The 11,168-nt window shown below is 47.2% G+C and overlaps 2 protein-coding genes across 3 annotated transcripts; one reads left to right on the top strand and one right to left on the bottom strand.

The window, feature by feature from the left end:
- Window positions 1-1,244: 1,244 nt before the first annotated feature.
- Window positions 1,245-4,489, top strand: LOC105559502 (heat shock 70 kDa protein cognate 4). The gene is made up of 3 exons (XM_012007846.1): window positions 1,245-1,365; window positions 1,494-1,713; window positions 2,413-4,489. Exons 2-3 carry the CDS (start codon window positions 1,509-1,511, stop codon window positions 4,164-4,166), a joined length of 1,959 nt encoding a protein of 652 aa, XP_011863236.1. The 5' UTR covers window positions 1,245-1,365; window positions 1,494-1,508; the 3' UTR covers window positions 4,167-4,489.
- Window positions 4,490-4,819: 330 nt separating this feature from the next.
- On the bottom strand, window positions 4,820-9,687 carry LOC105559500 (RING finger protein 10). 2 transcript variants are annotated; one of them, XM_012007845.1, is made up of 13 exons: window positions 9,256-9,687; window positions 8,998-9,170; window positions 8,693-8,901; window positions 7,803-7,893; window positions 7,511-7,698; window positions 7,098-7,290; window positions 6,900-7,028; window positions 6,625-6,829; window positions 6,282-6,533; window positions 6,001-6,175; window positions 5,302-5,678; window positions 5,119-5,196; window positions 4,820-4,987 (listed from the first exon to the last, which is right to left on the bottom strand). In XM_012007845.1, exons 1-13 carry the CDS (start codon window positions 9,323-9,325, stop codon window positions 4,968-4,970), a joined length of 2,160 nt encoding a protein of 719 aa, XP_011863235.1. In that variant the 5' UTR covers window positions 9,326-9,687; the 3' UTR covers window positions 4,820-4,967. The 2 variants fall into 2 exon arrangements, with proteins under 2 accessions (XP_011863235.1, XP_011863234.1); XM_012007844.1 differs by having other exon boundaries at window positions 4,820-5,196.
- Window positions 9,688-11,168: the final 1,481 nt, after the last annotated feature.

Here is an 11,168-nt window from a genome sequence, read left to right as displayed (position 1 = left end):
GTTACTCTAGAAAGAGACAAACGTGAATTAAACTAATTGCAAGATTAAAGTTAAGCAACGTTTCGTGAAACCGGGCGTTAATCTTCAAGGTATTTCCGCGTGTAGGGATCGATTTATTTACGACGACGGCGAAGGAAACTCGACGTTGCAAAATCGAACTAGCGGACGTTTCATCGATCGTGCTGGAACATGCTAGAACTTTCTCGTGGTTTCTCGCAGCCACGTGGGCCTCCCGTCGCGTAACACGAGAACGCGATGAAACTTTCCGCTCGTAACGCGACAGTCACGGGCTAAAAACCATCGTGCTCGTGAGTCCCGCGCACGATCGAGCCCGCAATCGTGAGGACCGATCGTGCGAGATAGCGAGACTCATCGGACGCTTCGTCAACGTCCGTCGCGATGACGCAATCCGTAAAGCCTCGTGTCCACGATCCAAGAACTGCGTCCAAATTCTAATACCGGAGAAACGCGTAGCCAACCACCTTGCAGTTTCTTATGGAATAGCTGCGGGTTGATTGGATGCACATTTCTCGAAACTATAAGAACTTGGGCCAAGTTCTTGGATCGTGCGACACGAGGCTCGACGCGATCGCCGGATCTCGCGTTCCCCTCCAGGGAAACCGAGAGAACGATCCGATTGATTCGCGATCGAACCCATCGAACGACTCGTTTCTCGCTGGCGTACCCCAGTAGCACTAACGCACTAGTTAAACATTGGCCCGATATTTAGCCAACGCACTGTGCCACTAGGGCAGGGAATGCGGGGATCCCGGCCTTTCCGGTCGCGCTGGAGTCGCTAGAACTTGCTCGCGCCCGCGAGAACGCCTCTCCGATTTCCCTCTTCGTCCCCCCGCCCCCTTCCCCGCCCATAGAATCGCCAGGTCGTCGTCCCGACTTCCGCAGACTTCCAGCCGGAAGTCGGAACTTCGTGGGCCAGACGATCTCCCCCGCCGCTTTGCTCCGCGACCGATCGACCGAATCGACCGGCGCGCGGCCGCGCGATCGTAAAGGACCCGGCGAATCCCGCGCGGAGACGCTCCGCAGGAGCCTCGCCGCGACTCAGGAGCTCGGCGCGCGATCGATACGCGACGGCCGCGGTCGCTCGGTTGACCCCGTCGGTGCGGCCGCGGACGCCGCTCTCGACGAATCGCGCGGCCACTCGGACGGAAGCCGGCGGGCGCGATTGGCCGAGAGCGCCGGCGCGTGGCCCCTGCGCGCGGAAGGAACGTTCCAGAAGCTGCCGCCCGTCTATATATAGGAGGGTAGGGCCGCGGGCTCGTCACTAACGTTGCGAATCGTTGCACGAGGAACCTCTTCGTTTGTTCCGCACAATTTTTACAAGACTCTCAAGACAGTTTTAGGAAGGTACGTGCTCCTCGATCCGAGCAAGTGAAAGCCGCGCGTTCTCTCCTCCGTCCGCGTGGCCCCCCCAGTCCGTGTAAACTCCCGCCCGTGCGCTACGCCAAGACCAACGCTCCACGTTTACCTTGCAGAATCTTTAGGAAAAAATGGCGAAGGCACCCGCAGTCGGTATCGATCTCGGCACGACTTACTCCTGCGTCGGCGTCTTCCAGCACGGCAAGGTCGAGATCATTGCCAACGACCAGGGGAACCGCACGACGCCCAGCTATGTGGCCTTCACGGAGACCGAGCGTCTCATCGGAGACGCCGCCAAGAACCAGGTCGCCATGAACCCCAACAACACCATTTTCGGTAAGTCCTCGCTCCGTGTCCGCGTCCCCCTGACGCGGCACCGCCGAATCCTCGGGCTCTCCGGTGCCTCTCGCGAGCGACTCGGGCCAGGGTCGTGTACGTGGGTGCGGGAGCCGAAGAGGCGACGTGCCGAGTCCGAAGCCACGCGTCGCGAGAGTTTTAATTATATTCCGAAATTAGACGGTGACTCGGCGAGTCTCGCGAGAATCGCGCCGTTCGCGGGATATCAGCGCGGCGGCGTATCTCCGCCTCTCCGCGTGTGTGCCGAGCTTATCTCGACGCCCGTGATCGATTTACATAACCGAGATCTGGAACGTCGAATACGCGTCGAGCGAAACTTGCAACTTGTAATCCTCGCGAGGGCACGTCCGCGCATATTCGATGAACCGTTTGTTGTTGAACCGAGCGAGAAATGTAAAAGTGAAGGACGTAAATAAGTAATCTTTTAAGTGAACAAATGCAAGGGTACCGTAGTATATCGAGTATTGACGCGCGTACTTGACGATGAGCTGGTAGATTTATCGCCGATTGAAACGAGCAAGAGAGATAAGTGAATTGCAATACATTTCTCGGATAAACGGAAATTGCAATTTGTGAAATATTCACGTGCACGTTTGATAGCAAGGGATACAAGTAAACGCTTGTATTCTTGCTCTCGTCGAAGTATGTTAGTAAATTTCTGTTTTCGTTCTGAATCAGATGCCAAAAGGTTGATCGGACGTCGCTTCGAGGACCCCACCATCCAAGCTGACATGAAGCACTGGCCATTCACCGTGGTAAACGACAGCGGCAAGCCAAAGATCCAAGTACAATACAAAGGAGAGACGAAGACTTTCTTCCCCGAAGAAGTGAGTTCGATGGTCCTGGTAAAAATGAAGGAGACCGCGGAGGCGTACCTGGGCAAGACCGTGACCAACGCCGTGATCACCGTCCCCGCTTACTTCAACGACTCGCAGCGTCAGGCAACCAAGGACGCTGGTACCATCTCGGGCTTGAATGTACTGCGTATCATTAACGAGCCCACCGCCGCCGCGATCGCGTACGGCCTCGACAAGAAGGCCACCGGCGAGCGGAACGTCCTGATCTTTGATCTCGGTGGTGGCACCTTCGACGTGTCCATCCTGACCATCGAAGATGGTATTTTCGAGGTCAAGTCCACCGCCGGCGACACCCATCTCGGCGGCGAGGACTTCGACAACCGCATGGTCAATCACTTCGTGCAGGAGTTCAAGCGCAAGTACAAGAAGGACCTGACCTCGAACAAGCGCGCCCTCCGCCGTCTGCGCACGGCATGCGAGCGCGCCAAGCGTACCCTGTCCTCCTCCACGCAGGCCAGCATCGAGATCGACTCGTTGTACGAGGGAATTGACTTCTACACCTCCATCACCCGAGCGCGCTTCGAGGAGCTCTGCGCCGACCTCTTCCGCGGCACTCTCGAGCCCGTCGAGAAGTCGTTGCGCGACGCCAAGATGGACAAGGCCCAGATCCACGACATCGTCCTGGTCGGCGGCTCCACGCGTATCCCCAAGATCCAGAAGCTCCTGCAGGACTTCTTCAACGGCAAGGAGCTCAACAAGTCGATCAATCCCGACGAGGCTGTGGCGTACGGGGCGGCCGTACAGGCGGCTATCTTGCACGGCGACAAATCCGAGGAGGTGCAAGACTTGCTTCTGCTCGACGTCACGCCGCTCTCTCTGGGTATCGAGACGGCCGGCGGTGTCATGACCGCGCTCATCAAGAGGAACACCACCATCCCGACGAAGCAGACCCAGACCTTCACGACCTACGCCGACAATCAGCCCGGCGTGTTGATTCAGGTGTACGAGGGCGAGCGCGCCATGACCAAGGACAACAACCTGCTGGGCAAATTCGAGCTCAGCGGCATCCCGCCAGCACCGCGCGGGGTTCCTCAGATCGAGGTCACGTTCGACATCGACGCGAACGGTATCCTCAACGTCTCCGCCGTGGACAAGTCCACCGGCAAGGAGAACAAGATCACCATCACCAACGACAAGGGCCGACTCAGCAAGGAGGACATCGAGAGGATGGTGAACGAGGCGGAGAAATACCGCAGCGAGGACGAGAAGCAGAAGGAGACGATCGCGGCCAAGAACGGCCTCGAGTCCTACTGCTTCAACATGAAGAGCACGGTCGAGGACGAGAAGCTCAAGGACAAGATCAGCGCGTCGGACAAGCAGACGATCCTGGACAAGTGCAACGACATCATCAAGTGGCTCGACGCGAACCAGCTGGCCGACAAGGAGGAGTACGAGCACAAGCAGAAGGAGCTCGAGGGCATCTGCAACCCCATCGTTACGAAGCTCTACCAGGGTGCCGGCGGTATGCCCGGTGGCATGCCAGGTGGTTTCCCTGGAGCGGGCGGCGCTGCTCCCGGCGGAGCGCCTAGCGGCGGCGGCGCCGCGTCTGGACCCACCATCGAGGAAGTCGACTAAAAGGAATCGTCCCTGGCTTCGTCTCGCCGTCGCTCTCTGCGCATTCCTTGATGCGTGATTAAAAAAAAAGAAGGCAAAAGAAAGAGACGAATAAACGAATATTAAACCATTACACAGCCGCAGTTTTTGCTCTAATCATTCCTTGCGTTTATTAGCGGCGTCTTTTCAACAAGTTCCTCTATCTCACTTTCTACTTCAAATGTATTATTCTCTTGTTAACTTATTGATTTTATCGTCATACTGTACTTATTATGGTTCATTCTCGAGATCTGTTGTTAATCTTCTATGTTCCGAACTTCGTAAATATAGAGCGATTACCAAAATTGAACGTTTACTCTTTATCCCGATATCATAGAATGGTACGATAATTTGATACAACTCCACCTATAATGTACAAACAATACGAACGGTACTTGAACAAGTAAAAAAATGCCGATTCTTCCCCGTTTTAACATTCGCAGCAATACCAAAGGATAAACAAGTAAACTTGCTCCGATATTATCTGCGTCAGACTTTCTCGTTTTAATTAATGTCAGTTCAATGAGTAAATGAGAATGACTTTTTGTTCCATTGTATCTGCGTTTTTAATGAAATAAGCTAATGCTAAAGGTAGGAGGTATACAATAGAGAGGGGATATAAAGCAACAATTGTATAAATGAAGTAAAATTTTATTCGTGAGCACAATACGGGAACCTTGACAAATAATTATTTTTCTTTTTTTTCTATGATAAATAATTTATAGATTTCAGTATAGAGAAATAAAGACATTCGATACGTATGCCGTACGTATTTTTAGTACGTCAAACATTGGTGGCAAGAGCTGTAAATGAAATGAAACTTTCTACGATCGACCCAATAAAATTCTACTAATATTGCGTGTGGCGCACGAGGAATAGAATAAAAGTGTCATGCGATAATACAATGATTATAAAGAATAGCCTGATGTCATACCAGTCGTAAACAGCACGGTTCCTTTCCCTTTCTTCTTCTTCTTTTTCTTGCCGGACGCATTACCTTCGTCTTTCGCTTCTAGAAAAAACAAACAAAAGATTTACACGAGCGATCGAAACATCTGTGCTTGTAAGGCTAGACAATTGCTTGAGTTTAATATGCGATCAGGGCAATGCGACTCACCTTCAGAAACGTACGGTTTTTTCTCATCTTCATTAAACGAGGTACCTGGTGTATCGGAACACATGCTCGATGCCACAGACGGCCAAGCATTAGTAGACTTGTTATCGATCTTTATCGACAGTACTTCTTCATCTTTGTTGAAACACGCATTCGACGTACTGGAATGCGTCTTCGATTTCACGGCCGGCCATGCATCGACGGATTTATTAGACATTTTCGTCAGCACTGTCGATTTCTTCATTATATCAGCGAACGTCCGGGCCTGGTCACGCGAAAGATCCGTTTCTTGTTGAGGAGCGATTTCGTCAAACGCACTCGAAGCTGGACTGCTAGCGATACTCGATATAGCAGATTCTGACGGTGACAACGCGTTCTCGCTATACCAGAATATGATAAATAAAATTATAATTCTGTATTTTATAGAGCGAGAGATAGAGAGGAAAATCCTCTATTATGAGATAGCAGGTTTTCAACACCCAAATCCAATCACAAATCTATTTTCGTAACGATTACACCATCTAACAATGAATTTTCCACTAGATTTCGCTCAAAGGGCAATAAATTCATGATGGAATCAACTGACGATGCCTATTAATTTAACGGAGACCCCGCTATCACATATTAGGATCCTATCTCGTAATAGAGCACTTCCCTCTATATACATATAGCGATAAAATGAAAATAATAGTTTAGGTTTACTTGGACAACTGTAGCTCTGATTGCAACTCAGGAAAATGTTGATAAGATTCGATATCTATGTTGGGCGTTGGATATATGCCAATTTGTCTATTTTCTTCTTCTATTATCTTTTTCTCCCTTTTTCTTTCCTCGCGTTCCTTCTGTTCTCTATACTTCTGCCTTGAATTTAGTTGCTCTAAGTAAAAAAAAACAATGTCAACCATTAAATAAATCATTCCGTATATCTGTGATATAAGTCACAAAACAATAAGAGAGTATTGCAAGAGATGATAAATAATTACCATGAAAAGCGTGAAGAACTTCCTTCGATACCAGTGGCGGCTTTAACTCGATTTCAACCAATTCGAATGAACAAGTAACTGGTAAATGGCAGAGATACCGTAATCTTCGTCTTAATTCTTCTGTGTAGATGCCTCCCTCCTTCTCGAGAAGCTTGCCCGTTATTACATGAGGACAATCCTCCAGAGCGCCATATTCCATTTCCAGCATCTTCACATTCGCCGCGTGTAAATATATATGCTGCCCATCTTCCGCTAAAAATGTTTATTGTAACATTATTATCTCTGAAGTAATATCATATAGCATAAAAGTATTGAACTGTTGGGAATTTGTGAAATTACTTACATTGATAAAAGTAAGAAAATTTCGAAGGGCTCGACACTGTCTGGCCATCACTGGAAACACTGTCCGTCGAAGATTGTTTTGCCAAAGACTTGTCGTCCTCTTTGTAACACGGGTCGACATTTACGTCATATCTCTGCGATGTTTCCTCAGCAATTTCCTTTTCCGTTGTATTTTCAGTCAATGCCGCGTCTTTAGATTCTGCGATCTTACATACATCTCATATTTTTCATTTCGTTCTGTGACACACGCTCACACGATTGTACAGTTAATATTACCTGCCACAGTAGTTTTTCTTTCCTCTTCGATAGTTCGTCGAGCGCTTGCTTGATGTCAGCGGCCATGTCTGGATTGTCCTCAAGTTCAAGTTGTAATTCCGCATACTCGCTCTCTATGATGTTCACAATCTGAAGACAATGTTCGTCCACGTTATTGCTCTCGTATCGCGCAATACATCGAGTCTTTTATGAACTTACATCTTTCACATTTGCGATAAGAAGTTTCGAATATATCTGATTATCAGCATTCTCAGAAACAGACAAAAACGTTGTCGGTGGTTGAACAGCAGATTTCACAGGCGTCGCAAACAAGGAATTCTTTTCACGACGCATCAAACACAGATTGATCGTTTCGCCCAAATTGAATGTGCTTCGCGTAATCTCGATCACGCTAAAAGACATATACATAACTAAGGCCAGTATTCATAGTCAGATCTTATATTTAAGACTGTCTCAAGATCATCTTTAGATACTCCATAGCCGATAAAATGTCCCATACAGCATCTTCAGATAATTTCAAGACTGTCTTGAATGTAAGATCCGACTATAAATACCCAAAATATTTTCATAAATGTTTCATCAGTACGTATTGCAATTTTACACAAAGTTACCTTTTCAAGTCATTTTTGTGGAGATATTCATAACAAATTGGACATTTGTAATTGCCTGTTTCTTGACAATAACGTAAATAACGGAGAATACAAGGCCAGCAATAAACGTGACCACAGCGAGTCACTTTGCCCGCAACTGGTGGATGTAAACAAATTGGACAAGAGAGATTTTCTGAACTGTGAAATATCTGTAAATTAATTTAATCATATACATAGACATTGAATGTGGAATTCTGTGTATCAGCAACATGGCGCAAAAAAATTGCTAGCTTGCAATGGAGGACGCACTTACAATTTGTTCAATCGATTTCCAATCCACAAGAATATCAGGGTTAGTCAAATGCAAGGAATAATCTCTGCTTGCGGTCACGACAAATTGGCAGCTACCACATGCGCATAAAAAAAATATATATACGTAAAAGTACAAACATTTATTTAAACATAATTCTAGTACGATATCCAATAGTGCTAAGACCAAGTTTTAATTACTCGAGATCTTCGGTGCTGTTGCTAAGCCGACTGTTTCATGCAAAACATCTCATTTTTCGGGTGGAATCTCAAAATCTGGATACTTGATCTTAACCATTTCTAATGTAAATTCTACCCGAACTAAAGATTCTACCCAAAAAATAAAATGTCTTGCATGAAACAGTCTACTTAGCAATACTGTCGTACATTTCCAATTCCAATAAATAAGCCAAGATCTCTCGGATATTACACATAGGCTGCGTACAGGTAGACGCTATTAGCGCTGACAGCATCAGTCATTCTTCGTCACTCACTATATGTCGACCAAAGACAGAAGACGCTGTTAGCGTTAAAGCGTTCCCGAATGCACCTATCTAATACTCTACAGACGTCTTCAAAGAATAAATAACAATCTGGAATAGTACATTTGCCTGCCCATTGTACCCTAAATACTCGAGTATTCGGATATCTGCAAACTTGTATAATATTGTATATATAAACAATCAAGTGCACTTGGATGTTCGTCGGGTCTGCCGTTGTTGAGATCCGAAAATCTGTGGGCCCGTCAACTCGCGTACTCGCGTAAACTACACGGTCGGTCTCGCGCGCGCGGTTCTAGCGAGCTTGTACTTGGCGCGAGACACTACCGTGTCTCATGACAACACGACGGATATCAGGATGTAGGTAGTGCCATTGATATCGTATCATCACTACCTAGCTTGTATAAATTGTTCCTTGCAGTACTTATGCCGCTGCACCGGTGGCAGCAATCTATTACTGTTGGAACCATGTCTCCCTATATCCCTGCTCTGTACGTCCTGCACCCTATATCGCTCGTAGTGAAAATTCAGCAAGTGATTGCCGTTCTTTTTGCGTCTTGGGACCAACACTGAGCCAAGCTCAGGTAACTTCTCCTCCACTACCTGCGGACATACAAGTTATGTAACGTATACAGGCACAGGTACAGTTGGATAAACGTGAGACAAGTGTAGGAGCGTAATTTGTACGCCGACCACGACCTTGGGATTCTCCTTTGCACCGCCATGATATTGTCCTTTAGGTCTCTGTCTCTTAACAAGATCTTTTGCTTTTTGTACATTGTACTTTGTTGGTTGTACATCGTTAGCGAAGTTATTGGCGCCAGCAGGTTCCCTTCTGCGCAGTGTTCCCAGATGGAGCTTCTTATTGACATCTGGAAAGAAGACACGCGACGTAAGGCAGGCGTATACGCGGGGCGCGCGTGGAGGCGCGAACGCGGCGAGGTCCTGGCAACGCACCTTTGTTCCTTCTCGCATCAGCAGCAGCCCCCTTCGCAGGGGACAGCGTGAACTTTGACCTTATGTCCATTTGCGGATCGACTGTAATCAGTCTGGTGACTCGCCTCGTCGCAGCTACGGTCTCCTCCGTCTCCTCTCCTCGGAGAAACGATATCTTTTTGCGCACCCTTCATCTTCTTCAATAAGCCATGTTTTGTCAGTGCCAAAGTAGTAAAACGTGTCTCGATGTGACGACGGCCGGCAATCGATGCGGTGCTGCACAGGGGTGACGCGAACAGCGATGAGCGAGACGCTCGTTCTCCAGGGAGCAGTCGGCCTCCCCTTTCGTCGCGGGCGACGATCCCAGGCCCTTAACCTTAATGACGGTCACGACTCTGTGGTCACGACCCAAATGGCGAACGTAACCGTCCGCGGAAACGGAAGTGCTGGCGTACGCAACGCGCGCTGCCTGTCTCGACCGCTCGATACTCACGTGATTCGACCATCGTGCCCGTCACCGTCCTTCGAAAACGCGCCGAAAATGCGCGTCAGGCGGAATTGCTGGTTTTACCAAAAATTACCCCGCCTTCTGGATTGTAAACGGCTGTTTCTGTTCGCTCATTTTCCACGTGAAAAGTTTCACACGAATGAAATTATTATATTCGCGTGAAAACTTGGCATTTTTCGTGTCTCCACTATGGAGGAAAAGTTGCATGATCGCTGCCACAGATTAATAGACAGGGCTGCTTTCGCGAGAAGATCAAAATGATCCGGATTAAAATAACCCTGTGCTATGATTGGTCGAATCTGAAATTTCGTAGCATCACATTGAAATTTTATTCAATGAAATTCCAGATTTGACCAATCATAGCACGGATCATTTTGACCTACGTCGCGAAAGCACCCCTGGATCATTTTGATCTTCTCGCGAAAGCAGCTCAGCTGATCGCCAAAGGTCCGGAGCAATTATAGACGAGACCACCGCACACTTTCCCCCTTACTGACAGCGTTGCCCCTGGGAGCGAGTCTGGACTAAATATATCCGATTTTATCACCGGAATAAAAATGCACAAATTAATTATCGTGGAAATAACGATGGAGCAATGCGAAGCAATAAAGGAGCAATCGTCCTATGTACAATAAACTTGCAGAAGACTATGGGAAATATGTTTTTGCAATGAAATGAATGGTTTTTTGCAAACATATCAATTATACGCATGGAGCTATTGATCATTTCTATGGAGCAACCGAGGAACAATTGTTCTAGGCAAAAATCAATGGGAAATGTCGATTGAACTCTTTGAGATTAGTTGTAAACGAAAGAACTGTTACGTTTTGTTTGAATATTTCCGCCGTTTATGCTGCAGAGCCATGTAATTACGATAGGCGGCCGATAGGTGGCGACGTCGTCAATATTAATTTAATTAATTTTTCTATAAATGTGCAATAAATAATTAAAATAATGATGGAGCAATAAGGAGCAATTAAAGAGCAATCGTTGTATGCTGGATAGAATTGCACAAAGCTATTAGAAAAGTTTTTTATTGAAAATTAAAAATTTTATGTTTTTTTGTTAATATTTCGAAAACTATTGATTTAAAAAATGGAGCAATTGTGGATTCTAATGGAGCAATTCGGGAGCAATCGTTTGAGCTAGGTTTTATACGTTAAAATATGAACTCCCAGCGCTAGGCTAACTTAATTCCGGTGATTTTATCGACAAATTTTACCCGTGGGTTCGAGTCCCGACTAAATATACAGGGTGGTCTAAAAGTCCCGGAACGGTTGAATATCCCGAGAAATTGTGGGTGGATCGGAAAACGGAAAAATACGTATTTCCTATTTTTGAAAGAGCTATCGAATGATATCAAAATTGACCCCCCACCCCCACCCCTGTGGGTGGGGCGGGGGACAACTTTAAAATCTAAAATGGG

This window comes from Vollenhovia emeryi, unplaced genomic scaffold (assembly GCF_000949405.1).
Source record: "Vollenhovia emeryi isolate VEMERY1.0 unplaced genomic scaffold, V.emery_V1.0 DF939267.1, whole genome shotgun sequence".
Lineage (NCBI taxonomy): Eukaryota > Metazoa > Arthropoda > Insecta > Hymenoptera > Formicidae > Vollenhovia > Vollenhovia emeryi.
This window is presented reverse-complemented; position numbering and strand designations above follow the sequence as displayed.